General features: G+C 44.7%; 1 protein-coding gene across 1 annotated transcript in view; it reads right to left on the bottom strand.

Annotated features, from left to right (window-relative positions):
* The window catches only part of HEPHL1 (hephaestin like 1), a 50,100-nt gene that overhangs the window by 22,015 nt on the left and 375 nt on the right, over window positions 1-27,710 (bottom strand). Inside the window, exons 2-12 of the mRNA XM_060686167.2 lie at window positions 26,273-26,517; window positions 24,070-24,282; window positions 21,101-21,280; window positions 18,446-18,700; window positions 15,524-15,689; window positions 14,962-15,101; window positions 12,548-12,679; window positions 8,418-8,629; window positions 5,017-5,167; window positions 2,011-2,223; window positions 496-709 (exon numbers count right to left, since the gene is read on the bottom strand). Of these exons, the coding sequence (XP_060542150.2) occupies window positions 496-709; window positions 2,011-2,223; window positions 5,017-5,167; window positions 8,418-8,629; window positions 12,548-12,679; window positions 14,962-15,101; window positions 15,524-15,689; window positions 18,446-18,700; window positions 21,101-21,280; window positions 24,070-24,282; window positions 26,273-26,517 (2,121 nt within the window). The remainder of the gene's footprint in view (window positions 1-495; window positions 710-2,010; window positions 2,224-5,016; window positions 5,168-8,417; window positions 8,630-12,547; window positions 12,680-14,961; window positions 15,102-15,523; window positions 15,690-18,445; window positions 18,701-21,100; window positions 21,281-24,069; window positions 24,283-26,272; window positions 26,518-27,710) is intronic.

Here is a 27,710-nt window from a genome sequence, read left to right as displayed (position 1 = left end):
CAGCTGGTCATTAGGGCAGAGAACTGGTTGTTAAAAAACACAGGGAACCACAAAACCCTTTTGACATCTCTCCCTCCCTCCCTCCCTCCCTCTCCCTCCCTGTATCTCTCTATGTCTCTCTCTCTCCCCCTCTGCCCTGGCCGCTTCTCCATCCCCCGCCGTTGCCCTTACCTTCTCAGGCCAGGCAAGGAGTGACTGGGAGGTAGGGTGAGGGGCGGGGCCAGCCAGTGGTGGGATCACCCGACAGGGAGCCACAGCAGAGGGCCCAAAGAGCCGCATGCGGCTCCGGAGCCACAAGTTGCTGACCCCCGTTATAGTCCAACCCCCTGCTCAAGGCAGGAGATCTTATACTATCCCGGTCAAATGGTTGTCCAGTCTATTTTTGAAAACCTCCAATGATGGAGCACCCACAACTCCAGAAGGCAAGCTGTTCCATTGATTAACTCTTCACACAGTTGGTAGCTAAACTATTAGTAGAACATAGTCTGTCCATACCTTTCTTTTTGGGTCATTCCTTCCATCTTCTCCTCAGCCCAGGTCTTATTAGGGGCATAATCCCATTCCACCTCTTCTGCAGCCACATAATAGGTCCTCACTGTTCCATAGTGTCTGCCATCAGATGAGCTCTTGCCACAGGATTTAACATTATACCATTGCTTCATCCCACCAGTAAAGTGATCAAATGTCCTACAAGCCACTTGGAAAGTCCCTGAAATGAAATTGATTATGGAAAAAAAAAGGGTTAAGCATTAAAAATGGCCAAGTTTTGTACTAAAAATGAATAGGTCCTTTAATTTTAAAAAAAAGTTTTATTTTGGAGAAGAGGAAAAAAGATTTAATTGGGAAAAACAGAGATAAATAAAACCAAACCTGCCACCAGAATTGGAACCAGTTGCCTATTTGAATTTACATTTACATTACAATTTCATTGTGTTAGATAGCAGCCAATGTTCAAGGATCTTGACAGACTTGAACATTGGGCGCTATCTAACAAAATGAAATTCAATGGTGGAAAAAAGTAAGGTTCTACCTTTTGGCAAGAAAAACAAAATGCACAGGTACAGTATATGTGGTACCTTGCTCAATAGTAGTAATTGTGAGAGGGACCTTGGAGTCCTAGTGGACAACCATTTAAATATGAGCCAGCAGTGTGCAGCAGCTGTCAAAAAAGCCAACACAGTTCTAGGCTGCATAAACAGAGGGATAGAATCAAAATCACATGAAGTGTTAATGCCACTTTATAATGCCTTGATAAGGCAACACTTGGAATACTGCATTCAGTTTTGGACTCCACGATGTAAAAAAAGATGTTGAGACTCTAGAAAAAGTGCAGAGAAGAGCAACAAAAATGATTAGGAGTCTGGAGGCTAAAACATATGAAGAACGGTTGCAGGAACTGGGTATGCCTAGTTTGATGAAAAGAAGGACTAGGGGTGATATGATAGCAGTCTTCCAATATCTCAGGGGCTGCCACAAAGAAGAGGGAGTCAAACTATTCTCCAAAGCACCTTAGGCAATGGGTGGACACTAATCAAGGAGAGAAGCAACTTAGAACTAAGGAGAAATTTCCTGACAGAACAATTAATCACTGGAACAACTTGCCTCCAGAAGTTGTGAATGCTCTAACACTGGAAGTTTTTAAGAAGAGGTTGGATAACCATTTGTCTGAAGTGGTGTAGGGTTTCCTACCTAAGCAGAGGGTCGGACTAGAAGACCTCCAAGGTCCCTTCCAATTCTATTCTATTCTATTCTATTCTATTCTATTCTATTCTATTCTATTCTATTCTATTCTATCCTATCCTATCCTATCCTATCCTATCCTATCCTATCCTATTCCACAATCATAGGCGGCAAAAGATAACTGGAATCCGTAAAATGAATTATTCAAAAAGTTAATTACTCAGAAGTCTGCATAATCTGTATCCTGCCATCATGTTAAACTGGTACAGGGAGAGATCGCTTTGGTGGCAAGTCAAGGAACGATGCTGAGAGCCCATTTCTAAGATTTACCTGTTTGATCTGGCTGCATCAGTGCTGTGGTGGTAACATGGGAGACCAAAGGGAGACTGTCCCTTATTGTGCCTCCCAAATGGATGGTGTTTCCTTGGAAATGAACGCCGTGAACATCTGTATTGCCGCCTAGTCCAAGCATATGCCAAGAAACAAGGTCACCTTTGCACATGTCGAGGCCAGGTAAGGTACCAAACAGGTAGCCATTGACCGCTGAAAAGAGGAAAAGAAAATTGCAGGAAGGCAGATTCTAGTTGAATGATAGAAAAACACTTAAGAATACTTGACAATGGAACCAACCCTCAAGGGAAGTGATGAGTTCCCCTTTATGGACTGACTTTAAGGTGTTGTGGCCCGTCAGGCTGGTGTGGTGCTGCACCAGCAGCCTGTGCAGCTGGCGCTCGAGTTGGACAGTGAGGTGGCTGGAGAAGATCTGGTGCCAGAGGCAGGGATTCAGCCAGTACCTCCAGAAGCTCCTTTAAGTGAAGAGGACAAAGAGGAGGAGCTCTTCTCAATGCATGGGCGCGCAGAGCTGCCAAAGGGCAGGAGTGGCTCCTCAGGAGGAGGTCTCCTCAAGAGTAAGGCTTGGGGCTAATTGGCCACTCCCTTAGCCTATTTAAGAAGGAAGGCAGCTTGCAACAAACTGTAGAGAACAACTTTAGTTCACTCTCCTTCGCGTCTGCAAAATTGCTTCTGGGCTTTCTGCCAACTCTAGTAAAACTGTGATTACCTTATCTTAGAATTCTGGTAGGCTGTTAAGACAGTTCATTAACAGCCTTTGAATGATAAAGACTAAGTTATTTGAGTAAAATAAGCTTTGTATAGAGTTCGTGTGTGCTGCGTACTTTGGGGTCCGTAGCTGGGGCAGAACATAAGGAGAAGCTGAACAACCATTTGTCAAAGAGGCTCAGTTTGTGTTCTTCAACTGAATAGGGTTTTTTTGAACCCAATAATATGTTTTGTTGCAGATGTTTCATTTCCCAACCAGGTAAAATCATCAGTGCTAGAAGAGAGTGTGGTTTCTTCTCAATTATATACTAGTGACTTGCCCTGTCAGTGCTGATGGGAATGTTCTTGATGGTTCCTTGATTAGGATGTTATTTATTGTTTGATTGTTTACTGCCACCAACACTGACAGGGCAAACCACTTGTAAATAAACAAAACTGAACCCCACTCTCTTCTAGCACAGATGATGTTACCTAGTTGGGTAATGAAATGTCTGCAAGAAAACAACCAAGCTCAGAGAGCACCAAGGAACCCACAGTTCAACCCTGAGCGATGAATATTCTCTTCTATAATTTCATTTTTAGTGATAGACGGCATGGTGCTCCTGTTGAAAAGTGGATGACCTGGGGATTTTCTTGGCTCCACAGTCAGGGATGGGCTGTTAGGGGTTCATAGGGGTTCGGGAGAACTTCTAGCTAAGATTCTGTGCAGTTTGGAGAGCCCCCAAATCCCACTCCTGGCTGGCCCCGCCCACCCCGCCCCTCCCAGGAGTCCCCACATGGCCTGTTTTGGATGTAGGTAAGTGTAGGGCGTGCATTGAGGCTCAGGGAGGGTGAAAAACTGGCCTACCGGAAGTTCGGGAAATCTGGAAATGGGCCCGGAGGGCCTCTGGAGCCTGGGGAGACTGTTTTTGCCCTCCCAGAGGCTCAAGGAAAGCCCCCTTCTGCCATGGTGCTGGAGGCCAATTAGGCCACGCCCACCATGCCCATGCAGCAACCAGGCAGAGAACCCATTGCTAAAATTTTTGAAGCCCACTTGCTCAGCAGATCGTTGCCATGTCAGGAGAGTCTTTACCCAGTTAGTGTGCCAGTCGTGTTGTGCCAGTTGTGTTCCCTCCTGGATCAGAAGGCTGTGGCAATAGTGATTCATGCGCTTATCATCTCTTGTTTGGGCTACTGTAATCTGTTCTACATCAGGCTACTCTGGAGGACTATTCAGAAAGTACAGTGGCACAAAACTCAAGTATGCATTTGCTGGTATTATAGTGGGTAACATCTACACTTTGTGGTTGGCTGCCAGTTGACTTACAAGCCCAAGTCAAAGTGCCAGATATTAGTTAGAAAGTCCTTATGACCTGGATGCTTGCTACTTATGAGACTACATCTGTGTAGTGGTTAACAGGCTGGTCTAGAAAGCAGGAGCCAGTGAGTTCCAGTCCTCCTTTAGGCATGAAAGCCAGCTGGCTAACTTTGGGCCAGTTCCTCTCTCTCAGTCCAAACCAGTGGTAGGATTCAAAAATTTTTTACTGCTGGTTCTGTGGGTGTGGCTTGGTGGGTGTGGTGTGGCTTGGTGGGCGTGGCTTGGTGGGTGTGGCAGGAGAAGGATACTGCAAAATCTCTATTCCCTCCCCACCCCACTAACCTGCTTTCCAGCTCCATGTGCAGGGCAACAAAAGAAGACCCAGCTGATCAGCTGGGACTCAATCAGCTGGGACTCGGGAGGCAGCGAATAGATGTTTTTGTGGTCATGTGGCTAGGTTGACAATATGCCAAGGTGCACGGAACACTGTTACCTTCCCACCAAAATGGTACCTATTTATCTACTCGCATTTGCATGCTTTCAAACTGCTAGGTTGGCAGGAGCTGGGGCAGGAACGGGAGCTTACGCCATCACACGGTGTTGGGTCTCGAACTGCCAACCTTCTGGTTGACAAGCCAGCATCTTAATCGCTATTCCACCCATTCCTTAATCATTTAACAGCTGTTCCACAAGTCCCTCCCCATTTTTGAGAGAGAGAAAAAAAGCAACAGCAGTGAAGGTAACAGTTTGGCTACCTTCCATGGTTAGGAGAAGGAAGGAAGGAGTAACTCTACCCTCTTTTCAATTCATGGCATTCTTATGAAGAAAATTATTTTATTCCCCTCAGGATGGATGGCAAACAGTAGCCTAAATTCCTATACAGCCCAATGCTTATCTCACAACCTCTAATTCTACCCTATATTTTTACATCATGTGGAAACCCTCCCTTGCCTAACTTGCTAAATGTATATTTTTCATACCATGCATTCTGTTGGATTCCTGAAAATCTTTATCCTTCTTATCAACTGTCAAGGGATCGCCAGTGAAAGCCTCAATGTTTAGGTCAAAGTAAAAACTCTGATTCTCATTGAAGATCGTGAAGAGCAGATAGAATTCTTTGTCTACTCCTTTCTGTAGCCAAAACATAAATATTGCTCATTAAAACTGCAAATGTTCAGCCTGCAGATTAAATAGAAAACCAGAAAGAAATTTCAATCAGCTTCCTGATTAGAAGAAGAAGAGCCTTGGTGATGCAGTGGACTAAAGTGCTGTTAAGTAGCACTTAGCTGCCAGCTGCCTGCAATTACTGCAAGTTCAAATCTCACCAGGCTCAAGGTTGACTCAGCCTTCCATCCTTTCGAGGTAGGTAAAATGAGGACCCGGATTATGGGGGCAATAAACTGACTTTGTATAAAAAAGAACACCGCTTAGGGGGGGCCGAAAGCCCTACTAAGCAGGTATATACAAAAGTATGAAGGCTATTGCTTAACGCATTGTAAGCCGCCTTGAGTCTCTGGAGAAGGGCGGCATATAAATTGAACCAATAAATGAATAAAAACAATAAATTTCCTCTTTACATGCAGATAGGGCATTTTGACTACTACCTAAGAAGGGTCCTCAAACTATGGCCCGCAGGCCGGATACAGCCCTCTGAAGCCATTAATCTGGCCCTCGTGTGACCACAAGGCTGCCCCGCCCACATCACCCCACCTACCCGCCAGCCCCCACCCGCCTTCTGGAGGCCAAGAAGGCCAAAAACAAGATATATGGAGGCCTCGGAAGGCCAAAAATGGGCTCGGTTTTGGCCTCCCCAGCCTCCAGAGAGAGAGAGGGACGGAGGGAGGGAGACACACACACACACACACACACACACAAACAGAAGTCCCTCACACACACACACCAGGGCAGCCACATCCCTTCACTAACCACCTTTCCACCCCCTGGGGCATAACAAATTAAAGTTTAATTTGTGTGTATTGTTTAATGGACTGCTAAATTAGCCATGCCCACCCAGTCATATGATCACCTAGCCATGCCCACCCAGCCGGTCCGGCCCGCCACAGTCTGAGGGACCGTGTATTGGCCCCCTGTTTAAAAAGTTTGAGGACCCCTGATCTAAGATGAGGATTTTTTAAAAAAAATAAAATAACTTATTATTGAAGCTGCCTGTCTCTTTTGCCATACATCAGTTTTTTAAAAAAACTGCCAACAATGCAGACTTACTACAAGTACCCTTAAACCAATGGTGCACAGCCTTTTCTCAATCAAAGTGCGCACTTTTCTCCTATTGTTCATAATGTTGATAGTCCTCAACTTATGAACATGATGGGAAGCAGAATTTCCATTTCCAAACAAGGCAGATGTTAAGTGAATCGTGCTCAGTTTAATGACCTTTTTGCCATGGTTGTTTGTTTTTTTTTAATTTTAATTTATATTTATATGCTGCCCTTCTCCGGAGACTCAGGGCGGCTTACAATGCGTTAAGCAATAGCCTTCATACTTTTGTATATTTTATACAAAGTCAGCTTATTGCCCCCACAAACTGGGTCCTCATTTTACCCACCTTAGAAAGGATGGGAGGCTGAGTCGACCTTGAGCCTGGTGAGAATTGAACTCGCAGTAATTGCAGGCAGCTGGATGTTAAATCCTGCCTTAGAAGGAGGCATTAGCCTCCTATGCCACTCAGGCTCCTAAGTGTTGTTAAGTGAATCACTGCAGTTGTTAAACAAATCACATGGTCTTTAACTGAATTCAGCTTCCCCCATTGGCTTTGCTTGTTGGAAGTTGGCTGGGAAGGTCGTAAGTAACGATCACGTAACCATGGAACGCAGCAACTGTCAGAAATACATACCAGTTGCCAAGAGCCTGAATTTTGATCACATGACCATGGGGAGATGCTGTCATGGTAGTAAGAGTGAGGACTGGTCATAAACACGTTTTTCTGTGCTGTTGTAATTTCAAAGAGTCGCTAAGTCAAGGACTACTTGTATATTAAAGTATTGTTGTGGCCTGTCGGCCGCCGGCCCTTCCAGCAGCCAAATCAGAGGAGGAGCAGGAGGCGTGGGAATCAGGGTCAGTGTCAGGTTTTCAGGCCATCTTCAAATAAATTGCGTCTCAAACAAAGTCTTTTTTGAAACAAACTTCCATTTTATTTAGCACGGCAACTTTTATACTGACTCCATGCAGCCAGCACTGATGTGCTGACCAGGGGTGGGTTCTAAATTTTTTTACTACCGGTTCTGTGGGCGTGGCTTATTTTGTGGGTGTGGCTTGGAGGTCATGTGACTAGGTGGGTGTGGCTAGCTGGTCAGAGTCATTTCTGGAAGGTCCTTGCACTTACGACCAGTCCTTGCACTTACGACCCGACTCATTTGTTTGCTTTTAACACTGATCAGCTGTAGGACGGCCCTTTGAAGCCCCGCGGCAAGAGTTTAAACAGTTTTTTTCCCTCTAGTCATCAGCTGGGACTCAGGAGGCAGCAATAGATTGGGGGTGGGACCAAATAAAAGGTAAGAATAACGTGGGTTGGTGGGGGGATGGGAGGGCGGGGGGGAGAACCAGTTCGGTGATGTCATATCATCACCGCTCGGCCGAACCGGACCGAACCGGGAGGAACCCACCACTGGTGCTGACCCAAAATCCCTCCTCTTCCTTCCCCCACTCCTCTTGGCCATCTTCCCAATCATTCACCCCTAATCTACTGCTCCAATTCAAAGAATTTCCCCCCTCCCATCCATCTCCTAGGGGACATTATCTCCAGCTAAAATAAGTAGGTGAAAGGCAACCGTTCTATTGCAGACACTTGCGTTCTCCTTCTTATGTCAGCACTAGGATAAATGCATCTTGACATGCTGACATCCAGCATCAAGGCAACCTGAGAGCTCCGAGGGGGAAGAGGGAATGGAGCTGGCACAGAGAGAGACAGAGGCAGAGCCTGGGCCATCCATCAGCCCTCAGATGGAGAGTCAATAGCCTCCAGGTCTGGAGGTGGCTGATGAGGAAGAGGAGGAACAGCTGGGCCCAGTGCCTGACACGCGGATGTGCAGAACACAGAGGAGAGGAGAGCAGTGGAAATCCTTGGGCCGATGCTTGGGACAGAAGAGCCACCGCTGTTAGCAAAGCCCCACCCCATGCGTGCCGGCCAGCTGGTCTTCATGTATGCCGGAACACCGAAAACCCGACGACCAGGTGGCTGGCGGGCACATGCGCACCGGCCAGCTGGTCTTTGGATTTCCGGGGCTCTGGCACATGCTGGAAACCAGAAGAGCAGCTGGCAATGGTGCGCGTGCCTACGGAGTGTGCCATCTCTGGCATGCGTGCCATAGGTTTGTAATCACGGACCTAGGTGGTCAACCTTTCAGGATATTATCAAGCTTTGTACCTGGCTTCCATTGGATTTCAGAGTATCCTTCTTACAAATGATAAGCGGTCCCACCAGACCAGACTGAGTATCCATCATTGGATCGGTTGCTGAATAATACAGGTACGTGAGGCATGCTGGATTATTGGGTGTAGGTCCAACGCTTTCAGGAACTCTCCATTCATACTTAAAGGTCTCATAAGGTTTAACAAAAGCTCCTGGCTTTGGATATCCTTAAAAAAGAAAGAAGTCAAAACATCCCTATGAAATTAAACTGTCATTGAAATCCAAAGATCATTTGAGTATTGGTAGCCCTCGACTTATGACCATAATCGAGTCCAGAATTTCTACTGCTGAGCGAGACAGTTGTTAGGTGACCTTTGCTCCATTTTACGACCTTTCTGGCCACAATTGTTAAGTGAATTGCTGCAGTTATAAAGTTAGTGACATGGTTGTGAAGTGAATCTGACTTCCCCATTGGCTTTGCTTGTCAGAAGGTCACAAAAGGTGATCGCATGAGAATAGAATAGAATAGCAGAGTCGGAAGGGACCTTGGAGGTCTTCTAGTCCAACCCCCTGCTTAGGCAGGAAACCTTACACCACTTCAGACAAATGGTTATCCAACCTCTTCTTAAAAACTTCCAGTGTTGGAGCATTCACAACCTCTGGAGACAAGACATTCCACTGATTAATTGTTCTAACTGTCAGGAAATTTCTCCTCAGTTCTAAGTTGCTTCTCTCCTTGATTATTTTATTTTATTTATTTTATTTTATTAAAATTTATATGCCGCCTTTCTTCCAAAGGACTCGGGGCGGCTCACAACAGCAAAAATCACAATAAAACAGCAGTAATAAATAAGATAAAAGATTCAATTAAAATCCCACAATTAATTAAAACTCACAAAACAGAATCAGACAATTTGCTTAAAAAGCCATGTCTTCAGGTCTTTGCGGAAGGAACCGAGATCAGGGGCCGTCCGGAGCCCGGTGGGTTACTCATTCCAGAGGGTCGGTGCAGTCACAGAGAATGTCCTCATCCTGGGCGCCGTCAGCTGACATTGTCTGGCCGACGGCACCCGGAGGAGGGCAGCCCTATGTGAGCGCACTGGGTGGTGGGAGGCCGGTAGGAGGTGATCCTGCAAGTACCCCGGGCCAATGCCATGAAGGGCCTTATAGGTGAGAACCAGCACCTTGAAGCAGATCCGAAGGACCACCGGCAACGTGTGCAGCTTGCGCAGGAGAGATGTAACCCAGGAGTATCGGGAAGTTCCTGTAATAACCCGCGCAGCCACATTCTGGACCAGTTGGAGCCTCCGGGTGCACCCCAAGGGCAGCCCCATGTAGAGGGCATTGCAGTAGTCCAGACGAGAGATAACGAGAGCCTGAGTGACTGTGCAGAGGGCATCCCTGTCTAGGTAAGGTTGCAACTGGCGCATCAGGCGAACCTGTGCAAAGGCCCCCCTGGATTAGTTTCCACCCATTGCTTCTTGTCCTGCCCTCAGGTGCTTTGGAGAATAGCTTGACTCCCTCTTCTTTGTGGCAGCCCCTGAGATATTGGAAGACTGCTATCATGTCTCCCCTAGTCCTTCTCTTCATTAAACTAGACATATCCAGTTCTTGCAACCGTTCTTCATGTTTTAGCCTCCAGTCCCCTAATCATCTTTGTTGCTCTTCTCTATACTCTTTTTAGAGTCTGAACACATGATGCTGTGGACACCGCAACCATCATAAATATGAGTCAGTTGCCAAGTGTCTGAATACGAATCACGTGGTCATGGGGATGCTGCAATTGTTGTAAGCGTGAAAAATGTTCTTGAGTTACTTTTTCCGGTGCCACTGTAACTTTGAACGGTTACTAAACAAACAGGATTACCTGTACTGTATGCCTACTCATAGAAATAAATGTTGTCCTATAGGGGCCTACATGAAAAAAACTGGGTAAAAATATTTGAATAAATAGAGAAGTTATGTTAAAATTGCAGCTTTAAGGAGAATGACTGGTGGAAATTTCCCTGGCAACAGGAAATCCGCTAATTAATTTCTGTAATTTGTCTCACTTTAGCTCTGAGGGGACATTGCTACTTACTAGTGCTACTAAAGTAGGACGTAAAGTGAGAAAAGTGAAATGATACGGGGTTGGATTGGATGACCTCTAAGGTCCCTTCACCTAGCTATTGTAAGAGACATTTTCTGAGTTCAAACTGTCAAACCACAGAGTTAGCTAGCTTTCTCACCTCCGAGTCAAAGAGCAGAGCTAAAAACCACATAAGTCAATATGAAACTAGTATTTTCTGCATGATGTCTGTGTCTCAGACGCAAGATATAATCAGCTTCTCTGCCCATCAATAAGGGGCCTAGCCAATAGGAATGATCTAACATATTTCCATATTTTTGCTGCTTTCAAAGACTATAAGAATGCGTGTCTTAATCAGAACATTGTTCAGATGTTAGATGGTTATCTTTTCTGTCTGAACCTTTGGCCAAAATAAAGCTTCTCTTGATCTCGAAGTCTGAGTCCTTTGATTTTCTTCAATACTACTACTACTTACTTACTCACTATCTCATTAGTGAGGCTGGTTAGAATTTGGCTGTCAGGATCAGAGCAATTACTGTTGAAAGAAAGCACCTCAAAGCACCTGTTTTGGGGAGCCCTTTGGTTCATTTGTATACCCATCCCATCCGGCAAATGTAACTTTCAAAGTATTTTGTTAATGGATTAATTCAATAACTAAGTTTACTATGTGAGGCGATACAGCCGAAGCGTTTGTGCTGCTTTGCTCCAGATAAATAAAAACAAGGTATGGATTGATGACTGTGTAAGTAATTTGACTTCCCTTAAGTGTCACTTAATCTGGGCCCAATCTGGGACACCTTGAGATTTTTACTCTTTGTCCTCAGTATTTATTTCTGAGGTAGCAGAAGATGACAGGGCACCTAAAAACTGCATTGCAGGTTTGGTGGTATGTGGCAGGCCTCTAAGTTCTTCAAGAAAGTTCTTATGAGTTCAGAGGATCCAAAATTCTGCAGAGTTTGAGGGCCTGGAATGCCTCATCCTGCATCTTGCCATCCATACCACATAGCAAATAAATATTTCAAAAACTACTTGTGATGCGAAGGTGCTTTTTCAAGAGGCAATTGGACTTTCTGGTTTTTCTTTGAAGACATTTCACTTCTCATCCAAAAAAGCTTCTTCAGCTCTTCTTCTTCTTCAGAGTTGAAGACGATTCTTGAATGAGAAGCAAAATGTCTTCAAAGAAAATCCAGAAAATCCAGTTGCCTCTTGAAAAAAGCACTTGTGAGACAACCACGAAATGGATGACAGACAATCTCCATAGATATTTATGATGCAGTGCTGATGTTTGCCATTCAAAACAGTAAAAAAAATCATTTCAAGTACAGGTAGTCCTCGACTTACGACCACAATTGAGGCCAAAATTTCAATTATTAAGTCAGACATTTGTTAAGTGACTTTTGCCCCATTTAACGACCTTTCTTGCCAGAATTGTAAATGAATCCCTGCAGTTGTCAAGTTAGTAACATGGTTGTTAAGTGAATCTGGCTTCCCCATTGACTTTGCTTGGCAGAAGGTCGCAAAAGGAAACACATGGCCCCTGGGATACTGCAACTGTCATAAATATGAATCAGATGTCAAACGTCTGAATTTTGATTATGTGACTATGGGGATTCTGCATGTCATAAGTGTGAAAAAAGTTCATGTTACTTTTTTCAGTACCGTTGTAACTTCGAATGGTCACTAAATGAACTGTTGTAAATCGAGAACTACCTGTCATTCATTGGTGCCTGTTCTATGTATTCTGTTAACCTCCTGGGTAAAGAACAAAATACACAAAAGTAACATAGAATCACTTGGGGTGGGGATGTGGGTGTGTGGTGGCCTAGAGGTGGAGCTCTCGCCTCACAATCAGGAGGCTGTGAGTTCAATCCTAGGTAGAGGCAGATATTTCTCTCTCTGGGCACACTGAGAATATATCTGCTGAACAAAACTCTGCATTGGTGACAGGAAGGGCATCTGGCCATGAAAAACACTCTGTTAGCTCCATTAGCTCCATCCAGTTGCCAAGACTCCACCCGCAAGGGATTATGGAGTCGTTAAAAGATGATGAAGATGAAGAACTTAGACTCACACTTACCATCAGCATAAGGGAATCCTTCCGATGACTTATCGAAAGCTACGCCATGGGGCACCATGCTATGGTTTTTGTCTCCTCTATTGAGAAAAGTCACCAAGATGGTATCACCAACTTCAGCTTTGATAACTGGGCCTTGAAATTAGATGTGAATGAATGAATTGTTTAAAAAGGATTGGTTGAAAGCATCATCTTATATCTCTGCACCGGAAAATATCCTTACTTCCTTCAGCCTCCACCCATTCATCCTTGTGACTCTCACACTCACTAACTACAATCTTTTCTAAGAAATCACTTTAGAAGCTCCCTTTCTCCGTGTAATCAAATTGCATTCTCACCGTTGGGAGTCTCTCCCTCTCTCTGCTGATGAAGCACAATATCTCAATGGTTAATTTTGGGCACTGCGTGGAACTCATTTGGCTAGGCTACAGCTAAAATAGGAGGAGGAGGAGGAGGACGAGAAAAGTTTCTAGGATGAGAAGCAAAGCTGCTTCTCCTTCTTCTCAGATCAGACGGAAGGTTGGAGCTGGGAGACAAAATTGACTGCCTGAGGATGGTAATTTCAAACTTTTGCTTAGCCACAAAACCAGCAAAGGAACTGAATCTTTCACTGTTGCATTAAGGAACTGGTCTCTGGGAAAAGTGCTCATTGGACATGTGTAAAGGAATGTAGAACTGTTGGCCTTGAAGTACAGCATGAATTTAGCCAGAAAAATGGGAAAGTTTAAGAAAGAAACTCAAGGTTTCCTCCTCTTCCTCCTCCTCCTCTTCTTCTTCTTTTCTCTTTCTCCTCTTCCCCTCCTCCTCTTCTTCTTCTCTTTCTCCTCCTCTTCTTCTCCTCCTCCTTCCCATCCTCTTCCTCTTCCTCTTCCTCTTCTTCTTCTTTTTCCTCCTCCTCCTCCTCCTCCTCTTCTCTTTCTCCTCTCCTCCTCCTCTTCTTCTATTTCTCTTCCTCCTCTACTTCTCCTTCTCCTCCTCCTTCCTACTCCTCCTCCTCCTCCTCTTTTCTTTTTCTCCTCCTCCCCTCCTCCTCTTCTTCTTCTCTTTCTCTTCCTCTCCTCCTCCTCCTCCTCCTCTTCTTCTCTTTTTTCTCTTCCTCCTCCTCTTCTTCTCATTCTCCTCCTCCTCTACTTCTTCTCCTTCTCCTTCTCCTCCTCCTTCCTCTCCTCCTCCTCCTCCACTTCTTCTTCTTCTTCTTCTTCTTCTTCTTCTTCTTCTTCTTCTTCTTCTTCTTCTTCTTCTTCTTCTTCTTCTTCTTCCTCTTCCTCTTCCTCTTCTTCTTCCTCTTCTTCTTCTTCTTCTTCTTCTTCCCTAGTTTAGTTTTCATTCACAAAACTGAGATGGGATTTTTTTTTTATTATTTGATTTATATGCTGCCCTTCTCCGGAGACTCAGGGCGGCTTACAATGCGTTAAGCAATAGCTGGGATTTTCTACGGTTTAAAGTTCCTAGCACAGAGAAAACTACATCTTAACGACACAATGGTATTAGGAAGCCCACATCTGCAGTAATATGTAATATGCAGTAATAAACTGGAGCACCGGAAACCCAAAGACCAGCTGGCTGGCGCATGTATGCCTGTTTTTTGGCTGGTTTTGGCTGGTTTTTGGGCCATTTTCAGACTGTTTTTTGGGCTGTTTTCAGGTTGTTTTGGGCTGTTTTGGGGCCGTTTTCAAGCCATTTTCCGGGCTGTTTTCTGGGCCATTTTGGGCCAAAAACGGCCTGAAAAACAGCCTGAAAACAACCTGAAAAGGCCTGGAAAACAGCCTGAAAATGGGCTGGAAACGGCCCAAAAAACAGCCTGGTTTTTGACCATTTTCAGGCCATTTTCCAGCGCTCTGGTGCTCCGGCGTTCCAGCACCAGCGAAGACCAGCTGTGTGTGCCAGAAACCAGAAAAGCAGAAGAGCATGCATGCCATAGGTTCGCCATCACAGGCAGGGGTGAAATCCAGCAGGTTCTGGAGAACCGGTAGCAGAAATTTTGACCAGTTCAGAGAACCGGTAGCGGAAATTTTGAGTAGTTTGGAGAACCGGCAAATACCACCTCTGGCTGGCCCCAGAGTGGGGTGGGAATGGGGACTGTACAATATCCTTCCCCCAGGAGTAGAGTGGGAATGGAGATGGTACAATATCCTTCCCCCAGGAGTAGGGAGGGAATGGGGATTTTGCAGTATCCTTCCCCTGGTGTGGGGTGGAAATGGAGATTTTGCAGTATCTTTCCCCTGCCATGCCCACCAAGCCACGCCCACAGAACCGGTAGTAAAAAAGTTTGGATTTCACCACTGATTACGGGGCTAGGGTTTCATTACAGCTTGCCTGGGTTTAGAACTGCTCTTAATAGGTGCCATCATCAGAATGACGTGTCTGAATCCAGTGCCACGAAAAAAAACCCGACCACAGTTTTCCCCATCTCATACCAAGTATGCCAAGATGGGCTTCAGATGCAGGTCGCTTCTTTCTTCTGCTAAAGCTACCGTCGGTGTAGGCCACATATTGGACTTTCCAGTAGCGCCCTCCAATTCGATCGTCTCCTTGCCTGAAGTAAGGAGCTGAGTCACTGTGAAAACATGAAGTGCGAATGCCAGTTACAACGCTCCCTGTGGATTTGTAATGCTGGGATATATAGTAGGGCAACCTGAGTCATCTACCTCAGGTAGATGTTTAAATTTGTGAATCGGCCAATACTCTGTTCAGAAAAAATACATTGTATGTTTGTATGTGTGTTTGTGTAAAAAATAAAAAAACCTTTTTTTTAAAAAAAGAGCTCCCATTATGAAAATACAGCTTGTTAGCTACCTGTGTTCTGCCAACACAATTATGAAGGACCAACAAGTTCATTTAAAAGTTCCGTGTTCTTATAAAATGGTTTGCAACTTTTGTTAATGAGACGGGGTTGGGGGAAACACATTAGTAGAAGAGGAAGGAAAAAGGTTTGGGGTTGAATAAATTCACACAATAAAAACAACGTATGAAGCTGACCTGTCAGTGGCATTTAAAGGTTGTCCAGTGAATGTATTAATACCACCGGGTCCGTAATCCCACAGAATTCTTTCAGCGGCAATAAAATATTTCCTTTTATGACCACTCCAGGACGGAGGGATGCTTTGACCACAAGACTTGATGTTATATAATCCTGACATACCAGCTGCAGTGCGGAAAAGAAGCATGAGAAGCATTTAATCGCTTTTGGTTTCATCCCACAAAAGATGTCTTTATCCAAGATGCTTATCATAGTCCATTCAGGGCACATGGTCACTGATATCAGTTACGCTCCTGGGTCACTCCAAACCCATTTGTAAATGAACTGACATTTACTGTATGAATGGTTACAGTGTCCTGGGGACCTTCTGACAAGCAAAGTCAATGGGGAAGCGAGATTCATTTAACAACCGTGTTCCTTCTTTAACATCTACAGTGATTCACTTAACAACGGTGGCAAGGAAGGTCGTAAAATGGAGTAAAACTCACTTAACAAGCGTCTCACTTGGCAACAGAAATGTTGGGCTCAATTGTGGTCGTACGTCAAGGACTAACCTGTATGTCCTGGACAGTGGTGAGTTTCAAATTTTTTTACTACTGTTCTGTGGGTGTGGCTTGGTAGGTGTGGCATGGCTTGGTGGGCATGGCGGGTAAAGATACTGTAAAATCTCCATTCCCACCCCACTCCAGGGGAAGGATACTGCAAAAGCCCCATTTCCTCCCAATCAGCTGGGACTTGGGAGGCAGAGAATAGATGGGGGCGGGGCCAGTCAGAATTTTTACTACCGGTTCTCCGAACTACTCAAAATTTCCTCTACCGGTTCTCCAGAACTGGTCAGAACCTGCTGAAACCCATCTCTGGTCCTGCAGTATCAAAATTGGTTCTTTCCCCATCTACCCAAAAGATTGGTTTTCCAATCTTTTGGAAAAAACCAAATTAGTTTTCCACCAATTCTTCTCCCGTTATCCTTGCCTGAGGAGCTACATTAAGAAGTACATCACCAGTAGAATTCAAGGCTCTCCCATGAAACCATGACAAGGATTTTTTTCCTCTCAAAAAGCAACAATACACAACTTTTTAAATTGGTTTTGTCTCCAGTATCTTCTTAGTACAAATAACAAGTGGCCCCCAAAATTCTTTATGGAATAACCCAAACTCATTTATATATGATTCAGACTTACAAGTAGTCCTAGACCAGGGGGTCTGCAACTTTAAACACTCAAAGAGCCATTTGGACCCGTTTCCCACAGAAAAGAAAACACCGGGAGCCACAAAACTTGAGTGGGCGTGGCCAATTCAACGTCACTCACTTCCACCAGTCACATGACACCCCCTAGCCATGCCTACCCAGCCGGTCATCAGGACAGAGAACCGGTTGTTAAAAAACACTGGGAACCACAAAACCCTTTTGACATTTCTCTCTCTTTCTCTCCCTCCCTCCCTCCTTCCCCACTCTCTTCCCCTCTCTCTCTGTATCTTTCTATGTCTCTCTCTCTCCCACTCTCTCTGTATCTCTCTGTCTCTGCCCAGGCTGGTTCTCCATCCCCCGCCATTGCCCTTACCTTCTCAGGCCAGGCGAGGAGGGGAGGGCGAGGAGCCAGCCTGTGGTGGGATCACCTGACAGGGAGTCACAGCAGAGGGCCCAAAGAGCCGCATGAGGCTCCGGAGCCGCAGGTTGCTGACACCCATCCTAAACTTACAACTATTTATTTAGTGACCTTTCGAAGTTATGTCACTGAAAAGTGACTTTAGACCATTTTTCACAGTTACAACCTTTGTAGCATCCCCATGATCACATGATCGAAATTCAGATGCTTGGCAACTGGTTCATACTTATGACCATTGCTGTTTCTACCAGGGTAATAAGATCCCCTTTTGCAACCTTCTGACAAGCAAAGTCAATGGGGAAACCAGATTCACTTAACAACTGGGTTTCTAATTTATCAACTGCAATGACTCACTTAACAAATGTCTCACTTCACAACAGAAATTTGGGGTCAATTGTGGTCATACGTCGAGGACTTCCTGAATTTATGACAATTGCAGTGTCCCAGGATCATGAAATCACCTTTTGCTGCCTTCTGACAAGCAAAGTCAATGGGGAAATCAAATTCACTTAATAACTCTGTTGCTAATTTAACCACTGCATTGATTTACCTAACAACTGTGGCAAGAAAGATCCTAAAATGGAACAAAACTCACGTAACAAATTCTTGCTTAGCAACTGAAATTTTGGGCTTATGATACGCGGTGGCTCAGTGGCTAAGACACTGATCTTGTCGACCGAAAAGTCGGCAGTTCAGCGGTTCGAATCCCCAGTGCCACATAACGGGGTGAGCTCTCGTTACTTGTCCCAGCTTCTGCCAACCTAGCGGTTCGAAAGCACATAAAAAAGGCAAGTAGAAAAATAGGGACCACCTTTGGTGGGAAGGGACCAGCGTTCCATGCGTCTTTGGCCTTTAGTCATGCCGGCCACATGACCATGGAGATGTCTTTGGACAGCACTGGCTCTTCGGCTTTGAAACGGAGATGAGCACCACCCCCTAGAGTTGGGAACGACTAGCACATATGTGAGAGGGGAACCTTTACCTTTACCTATGATTGTAAATCAAGGACAACGTATATTTAGTAACAGAGGTTAGATTAGGGTACAGAACAGTGTTTGTCAATCTCGGAAACTTTAGAACACATGGACTTCAACTCCCAGAATTCCCCAGCTAAATGAAAATCCACACAACTTAAAGTAGCCATGGTTTAGAAAGACTGGATTAGAACCTGGTTAGATTCAGGTCTGCTAAGGATTTAAAATCTTCTAAAATCCAAATTCTGGGTCAGATCTGACTGAGAAGTTTCCACCCTGCCTTAGAACATGGCACATGTTTCTGGATATCTAGCATGCTGCTGCTTGTTGAATTGTTTACCTGGCATGTGAAAATCGACTGCACAGTTCACAAGCCATTTCCCAACGTTCTGTGCAACCATTCCTGCTGTGATGAAGGTGGCTGGAAAAAGGCTAATGACATCTGTCCTATATCCTCTGTTAATCAGGGTGTGATCCAAGAAGTGCACAGAGTGAACGTCCAACTCGTTCCCCATTCCAATCAAGTACCAGGACACCGAATCGCCAGCACACATTTCCAAGCCAGGGATGTTTCCATACATATATCCATTAATTGCTATAAATGTAATAACACAAAGAAAAACCAGCGAACATTAGGAGAAATGGGAATGCAACAAAGCATTTGCTTTCCAAACCAACAAATATCATATCCTGAGAATATGTTCCTAGCAATTGGTGTTTAAAAAAAAATAACAACAGCATTTTGCAATGTTAGGTTAAATATCTCAAATGCCAAAGTCCACCGGGAAACAGATTGCCACTAATGTGGTTTCTTCTGAATTACCGTATTTTTCGGAGTATAAGACATACTTTCCACCACCACCACCAAAAGAGGGTGAAAATTTCAGTGCGTCTTATACACTGAATGTAGCCCCGCCACTGGCCCCACCCTTTGGCCTCTGCTTCCCAGCATTTTACCTCCTTGCAGCAAACAGCCCGTTTCAGCTTCAGCACAGCCTGATTAGCACAAGCAGTTGATTGTCGGTTGGATCGGCCTCCTGACTCTCAGCTGTTTCAGGCTGCAGGGGTTGCCATTGCCTATTGCTGCTGTTTGCTACAAGGAGGCAAATTGCTGGGAGGCAGATTTTTTTTTTTCCTTGTGCTAATCAGGTTGTGCTGAAAACGAAAATGAAACTAAAGCAGGCTGTTTGCTGTTTGCTGCAAGGAAGCTAATTGCTGGGAGGCAGAGGGAGAATTTTTTTTCTTGTTTTCCTCCCCAAGAAAGGTAGATGCGTCTTATAGTCCAGAGCATCTTATACTCCGAAAAATACGGTAGCTAATCAGAGACTAGACAGCTATTTATCTTGAATTCTATAGTATTGCTGTATTATTTCATCAGTAAGTGGTACCTGGCTCAACAGCAAAAACTGTTAGAAGGAGCTAGGAGTCCTAGTGAACAACCACTTAACTACGAGCCAGCAGTGTGCTGCAGCTACCAAGAAAGGTAATGCAGTCCTAGGCTGCATTAACAGAGGAATAGAATCAAGATTATGTGAAGTGTTACTACCACTTTATAATGCTTTGTTAAGATCACACTTGGAATATTGCACTCAGTTTTGGTCGCTATGATATAAAAAAGATGTTGAGATTCTAGAACAGGGGTGTCAAACTCAAGGCCCGTGGGCTGGATTCGGCCCTCAGGCTGCTTAGATCTGGCCTGTGGGGCCACCCTGGAAACAGCAAAAGACCGGCCCACATTGCCTTAGCCCAGCCCAGGCCGACTAGGTGCTGATCTACAACCTGGTGCCGTGCTGTAGGAGGCCATGGCAGCCGAAAACAGATTCCCCCAGCACTGCACAGGCCACCATGTGTGCCCCCAACGCGAGTGACATTGAGTTGGCCATGCCCATCCCGGCCACATCCATCCTGGCCATGCCCCCATGCCCCCCCAGGTCAAACACAAACCAGATGTGGCCCTCAATGAAATCGAATTTGACATGCCTGCTTTAGAAAGAGTGCAGAGAAGCGCAACAAAGAGGATTAAATGATTGGAGGCTAAAGCATATGAAGAACGGTTGTAGGAATTGGGTATTGGGTACTGTCTACTGAAAAGCCTAATGAAAAGAAGGACTGGGGTGATACGATAGCAGTGTTTCCAATATTTGAGGGGCTGCTAAAAAGAAGAGGGGTCAGCCTATTCTCAAAGCACCAGAAGGCAGGACAAGAAGCAGCGGATGGAAGCTAATCAGGGAGAGAACCAACCTAGAAATAAAGAGAAATGTCCTTGCAGTTAGACTGGACTAGAGAACTTCTAAAGTCCATTTCAACTCTTTTATTCCACCTTTCTGCACCATCACATTCTTAGGAGAGTAACAGGGAATTCCAGACTAAAATGCTATTCCCACTGTTTATTTGTGGCTGATCAAAACAAAATTCTAAGGCCATAAACTGATCCTGCCCATATTTACTGGTTATTGAATTAACGGAACCTAATCAGACTTCAAATTTCTCTTTAGTTCTGAAACTGTCCTGCCATCTTTCAGGTTGTTTTCTGTTGTCTTCTGCTTTACATCTTAGTTCCTTTGTGCACACTTGTCTGTTTGCATGACATTACACGAAGCTCCAGCTGATGAACACAGAGGTCTTAATAAAATAAAAAGGAATCTCATCGGCTTGAAATCCACTCTCCTCTTCTAGATTACATAATCTCTCTTTTCCAGAGAAGATGCTGAAATGTCACCATTTGAATACAGAACATAGAATCATAGGGCCAGAAGGGACTTGATTCAAGTGTGAAGCACAACTTCAAATGAAAGATACTTAACCTTGTAAACTCTGTTTTCAGAGTTTCCGTCTGCAAGCAATCTAAGCATAAGGCCCTAATAATATTGCTGAAATGTAACTTACCATTTCAAGTTTTTACTTAAGAAAAGATGCAACAGCTGGATATCACACTCCACACTAGTCATGGCTGTAAAAACATCTTACAATGGCAACAGTTATGGCAACAACTTACATAGCATTATATTGCTGAGCTGAAAATCTTCATCCTGTTTATCGACTATACTAGGATCTAAGCAAAAAGTATTTATGTTCTCATCCAGGTACCAGCTGAAATTTTCATCTATGTTGCTGAACATTAGGGCAAAACCTTTGAAGTTGTCTGCCAGTGAAGCTGAAGTGTTGTCTAAAAAACCTTTAAAAAGAAATTGAAAAGACCCTTTGGAACATGTTCAAATCTGCGAAAATTTTTACTTTGAAACCAACCCCAAGTTAAAAATAATGTACTGAAGAACCATCAATAGAACCATCAAACCAGCCGGGCTATCAACATAATAATTTTAAATTGGGGTATTTTAAATTTCTGGGGTTTTAAATTGAGCCAAATCTATTTAATCATTTTAAATTTTTAATCGTTGTTTTGTCTTGTGTTTTTAAATAGGCTGTACACCGCCCTGAGTCATGTATGCGCGCCGTCATCAGCGTATGCACTGGCTTCACACGTGCACGCCATCATCTGTGCATGTGCAAAGCCTTCTGCGCATGCACAGATGGCCAAAACCAGGATGTGACGATGTCCTGGTTTTGGGGGGGGGCAGAGCTTCCCACCGCCAGTGCTACCAGCTCACCGATCCACCTGCTGCTAGCGCTACCGGCTTGCACGAAGTGGATAGAGCCAGCTGAATTTCCCTCCTGCCACTCGGTCTTGGTAGGACTGAGCCAGATATGGTTCCTCTCCATCAAAATCTACACAGCCTCCAGACCCCATGGGAGTCTGAGAGCAACCAATAGAATGCATGCCCTTGCCACAGGAACAGGAAGCTCAAGGGCAAGTCCCAAGAGAGGGTATAAATAACCCTCGCTCTTCACTCCATGTGTTCAACTGCACCAGGACCATGTGCTTGATGGTTCTGCTCCATTAAACTATCTTTTCAATCAGCCTCCATGTTTCCAGTGTCTTCATCCCCGCTTGGAACTGAACGAGATGGATATTTCTTCCAACAATACAATTAGGAATCATAGGTGTATCATCAATACACTCATGATACCATGCCTCAAAATGGCAGATGACCTTACTAGCAGTTTCAAGTAGATGTCTAAAAAGAGGGGAGAGAACAGAACCCTGTGGCAACTCACAAAGGAGGGCTCTGAATAATCTCTCCCTGCCTGCCAACACCAACTAGGAGCAGTTCTGGAGCAAGGAAAGAGAAGCACCATAAAACAGTTCCCCTGTCGTAGAATGTAATCTAGTTCAGCGGTGGGTTTCACATTTTCTTACCACCAGTTTGCCCCACGCAGATGCTTGCTTCGCATGTATGCATGCCTTCCAGGTATGCGCCCAGCCTTCCACACATGTGCTTTGCTTGCATGCATGCCTTCCATGCATGCACCCGGCCTCAAAAACATACTTAAATAGGCGGCATAGATTTCCGCTACCGATTCGTCCGAACCAGTCTGAACCAGCTAAATAACACCTCTGATCCAGATTCAGAGGAGGGAAGGGCTACATTCCAGAAGAGGAAGAGATATTTATTTAATTATTTATTTATTATTCGTATTTCTATGCTGCCCACTCTCCAAGGACTCTGGGAGGCTTACAACGAAGACAGTATATTAAATAGCATATTGTCTCCAACAATCTGGGTCCTCATTTTACCCACCTCAGATGGATGGAAGGCTGAGTCAACCTTGAGCCGGTGAGATTTGATCTGTTGATCTGCTGAACTAGCAGTCAGCTGAAGTAGCTGCAGTACAGCATTCTAACCACTGCGCCACCTCGGTGCACCTCTTAGATAGGTTGATGGGAGCAAGGGAGCTAAGACACCTCCTCCTGAGAAATTCTCAGAGTATTTTTTTAAGAAGGCAAATAGTTTGCTTTAGTTTGGCAAGATTTATATCAGCTTTCCAAAACCAGTAAAGGCACATTGAGTACCTTCTAAGCCGTTTTCTTTAGTGTTCCTCACCCATAAATAAAAAACAAATTACGGTACTTGCATCGTTAAAGATATATTCTGAGGACTTCTATGAAGGAGGTGTCTTGACGTTCTTCGTCTTCTTTTCAAACTATCTAAACTTTGCTCATCTGGAATGCAGGCCCTCCTCCTGGAGATCCAGCCTTTAATTCCACAACAACCCCCAGACTCTAATCCATGGAGCCAGTTGACAAGGATACTGTGGTGGACAGCATCAAAAGCTGCTGAGAGATCAGAATAACAGAATAACACAGTTGGAAAGGACCTTGAGGACTTCTGGTCCAACCCATTGTACAAGCAGAGACCTTATACTAGAGGTGTCAAACTCAAGGTCCACAGACTGGATCCGGCCTATGGGGTTCTTAAATCTGGCCCTTAGATCTGTTTCCAGACTGCCCTGGAAACAGCGAAGGACCAGCCCACAGTGCCTCTGCCAGTGCGGCCTCTGCCAGTGCGCATGGCCCACCCGAGCTCCATTTTCAGCTGCCACAGCCTCCTGCAACTCTCTGCCAGTGAAAACGGAGTTCAGGAGAGCCGTGCATGGCCTTCCTGAGCTCTGTTTTCTCTGGCAGAGCACTTGGGCCGCCACAGCACCCTCAACACAAGTGATGTCAAGCTCGCCATGCCCACCCTGGCCATGTCCCCCGGGCCCCCTGAGGTCAAACACAACCCTGATGCGGCCCTCAATGAAATTGAGTTTGACACCCCTGCCCTATACCATTTCAGACAAATGGTTGTCCAATCTCTTCTTAAAAACCACCCACAACTTTTGAAGGCAAGCCATTCCATTGATGAACTGTTCTAACAGGATGGATGTATTGCTAGGACGGTTAGAACAATGCCGGGTATTTTGATACTAGGACAATCTTTGGTCCAGTTGCCATGATTTAAGCTTTTTAAATACTTTTTGGCCTGGATGATTGAGTCTTCATTGGCACATTTTGATACTAAGCTGTTTAGAACCTCAGTAACCAATTCTGCATTACCAACTACTATATTCTAAATTCCATACCTTTCTTACAAACCAGCAAAGGTCCAATTAACCCACTGCTGATATCTTTTGGGCTGTTAATGTGTGAATGGTAAATCCAGGTCAGGCATGATGGATCAGCTGGAGTAGGTGCAAAATCATCCGTAATGGGCCACGTGTATGTGTAATTGGTCCCAGGGAGAACAAAGTCATCTTCTTTGCTTTTTCCGCTTGTTCCATCCGGATAAAGAGCCCCTGAAACAGTGAAGGAAAGAAGACTGAATCCATAATATTTTCTTTTAACCCTGTCACTGCATTTTTTCTTCCTGTTTCCAAAATTCAAAGGGGCTCCTGGATTCTTATGCCATTTAAAAAAGAGAGAAGAATGAAATATTTTGAGGAGCATTAAAAAAGGCAAAATATTATACTTCCCTGGATGAGAAATGGAGAAACATGTTTTTTTTGGAGGCAGAAAGCAAACTCACTCTTAATAGCCTCCCCCCACCCCCGCAGATATTTTGTGCCCATTAAGAAAGACTGGGCCAGCCTATCTACAAAACAAAAGACCTTCAGCTTCAGGATGATGGAATTAAGAACAGGACATGAGCCTTCAGGGCATAATAGGGTTAACCCACTACCATTTAGCAGAAGACACAGAGCTCACTACATTGCACAGTCTCCTAAGGATATTTCATCATCTCGGAGCAATCCAAACTTCAACCAAACCTTGGAGCTCAGACAAACTCCTAGGATTTGTACTTTGCCTATAGAACCAGCTATGACATCTACATAACCCCTATTTGCCCCACTGGGAGTCTGACAACAGCCAATAGAATATATGTTCTTGCACAGGAACAGGAAGCTCAAGTGCAAAGCCCAAGAGAAGGTAAAAAAACTCCATTTGGTCAGCTGCACGAGAACCATGTGCTTGGTGGTTCTGTTCATCATTAAACCTTCTTTTCAATCAGCCTCCATGTTTCCAGTGTCTTTCTCCCAGCTTAGAACTGAACCAGATGGATATTTCTTCCCACATGTGAAAGGAAGAAAAAAAAACTTCCTGAAATACAGTTAGTCCTTGCTTATCGATGGTAATTGGGACCAGAATGCGGTTGCTAAGTAACACGGTTATAAAATACTATGTCACGTGACTGCATCAACTTACAACAGTAGTTCCAACAGTCACAATTGCGGCTGTGAGACGAATCCTGTGCAGTCTGCATTCCTGCAGCCATATAATTTGCCATTTGTGACCTCTTGCTGGTTTTCTTGTTGATTTTGTTTGCCAGAAGCTGGCAGAGCAGGTCACAAATGATTATCACATGATCACTGGACATTGCAACATCATTCATTTTGAGCTGTTTGCTGAATGATAGCTGTTGTTGTTTTTTTCGTGAACTCCTTGGAATTACCTGAGTAGTCATTGTGTGAATCAGTGCATTGGACTGATCCATAATACGGCCCAACACATCAAAGGATATTTTTATATATCTCAGCAATTTAACTGAGGTGTAAAAGACAGCCTTGAACCCAGACCATTTCAGGCCTAATTCCAGCACACTGTTCCAACCACCAGAGTCACTGTTCTGCCCCAGCTACGGACCCAAAGAACGCAGCACACACAAAGTCTGTACAAACCTTAGTTTACTAAATAAAACAGCATTTTACAACAATGGCTGTTAATTAACTGCATTAACAGCCACCAAGAATTCAAAGAATAATAACTGAAAGCTTACTATGATTGGCAGAATGCCCAGAAGCAATTTGCAGGAAGCTGATAAGATAAGCAAGACAAGACACGAAGGTATGCGAACTAAGTTGTTCCCTGCAAATTGCTTCAGTTGGTGTTCCTCCTTAAATAGGCTAAGGGAGTGGCCAATTAGCCACAAACCTTACTCTCAAGGAGTCCTCCTCCTGAGGAGCCACTCCTGCCTTTTGGCAGATCTGCGCACCCGTGCATCTAGGAGAGGCTCCTCCTCTTCGTCCTCTTCACTTAAGGAAGCTTCTGGAGGTTCTGAAGGCCCTGGCTGAATCCCCGCCTCTGGCACCGCATCTTCTCCAGCCTCCTCATTGTTTGACTCGAGTGCCAGCTGCACAGGCTGCTGGCGCAGCATCACACCAGCCTCCTCGCTGTCTGAATCAGCTACTAGCTGCACAGGCCGCATATGGGCCACAACAGTAACACTAACAGTATTATTGGAGAATAACATCTGAAACAGGAAGACAGTAAAGAAGTTATTTGATTTACCTTCTGAGTCCTTCTTGTAGAAGATTCCGTGTGGATGTACCGAATATGGCCGGGAAGCAAAGTTTTTAAAATGAATAATAAAGGTGTCCTTTACTTCAGCCTTCAGCACTGGACCGAGAAGGCCCAGCCAAGATGGTTTGGCAATCTCGTGAGAGTAGGAATCATCTGTGAACTGTCTGAAAATGGCCTTCTTGTAGACTTGTCCAATCCTGTTAGGTCCTCTTGTCATGGTAATATTTGCGTCCCTACAACGAAAAGTGGGAAAACCCATTTCCAGATGAGGTTTCCATCATTATAAAAGATTAAAGTTCAAATACAGGTAGTCCTTGACTTACAACAGTTCAGTTGAAGTGTTTTTCACACTTACAATTGTTGCAGCTTGGCCATGGTCACATGATCAAAATTCAGACACCGGACAACTGACTCATATTTATCGTATGATCACCCTTCAAATTTCAAACTTCCAGTGTTAAGAGCATTCACAACTTCTGGAGGCAAGTTGTTCCACTGATTAATTGTTCTGTCAGGAAATTTCTCCTTAGTTTTAGGTTGCTTCTCTCCTAGTTTCCATCCATTGCTTCTTGCCCTGCTTTCAGGTGCTTTGGAAAATAGGTTGACCCCCCCCCTTTTCTTTGGGGCAGCCTCACAAACACTGGAATACTGCTATCATGTCACCCCTAGTCCTTTTTTTCATTAAACTAGACATGCGCAATTCAGGGATAAAATCGAGCAGGTTCTAACAGGTTCTGGAGAACCGGTAGCGGAAATTTTGAGTAGTTCGGAGAACTGGCAAATGCCACCTCTGGCTGGCCCCAGAGTGGGGTGGGAATGGATATTTTGCAATATCCTTCTTCCAGGAGCGGGGAAGGAATGGGGATTTTGCAGTATCCTTCCCCTGGAGTGGGTGGGAATGGAGATTTTGCAATATCCTTCTTCCAGGAGTGGGGTGGGAATGGAGATTTTGCAATATCCTTCTTCCAGGAACGGGGAAGGAATGGGGATTTTGCAGTATCCTTCCCTTGGAGTGGGGTGGGAATGGAGATTTTGCAGTATTCTTCCCCTGCCACGCCCACCAAGCCCCACCATGCCCACCAAGCCACCCCCACAGAACCGATAGTAAAAAAATTTGGATTTCACCACTGGCGCAATTCTAGCAACCGTTCTTTATATGTTTTAGCCTCCAGTCCCTTAATCATATTTGTTGCTCTTCTCTATACTCTTTACACACAAACACACATACACACACACACCAAAACGATGTCAAGATGAATATTAAGGCTGCTGTCAAATTTGCCTGGATGCACTTTTGAAATGATAGAAAGCCAACAATTTTGAAGCTAACAGCTGCATCTGTGTTTGGCAAACACAATTTACCCAAAGGGATGAAATAATTTCAAAACTAAATCTTTGCCGTGCAACAAGAAATCCGGATTTGACT

The sequence above is a fragment of the Pantherophis guttatus genome, chromosome 5, assembly GCF_059756535.1.
Source record: "Pantherophis guttatus breed Tessera chromosome 5, ASM5975653v1, whole genome shotgun sequence".
Lineage (NCBI taxonomy): Eukaryota > Metazoa > Chordata > Lepidosauria > Squamata > Colubridae > Pantherophis > Pantherophis guttatus.
The sequence above is the reverse complement of the archived record's forward strand: the minus strand, read 5'-3'. Positions and strand labels throughout refer to the sequence as shown.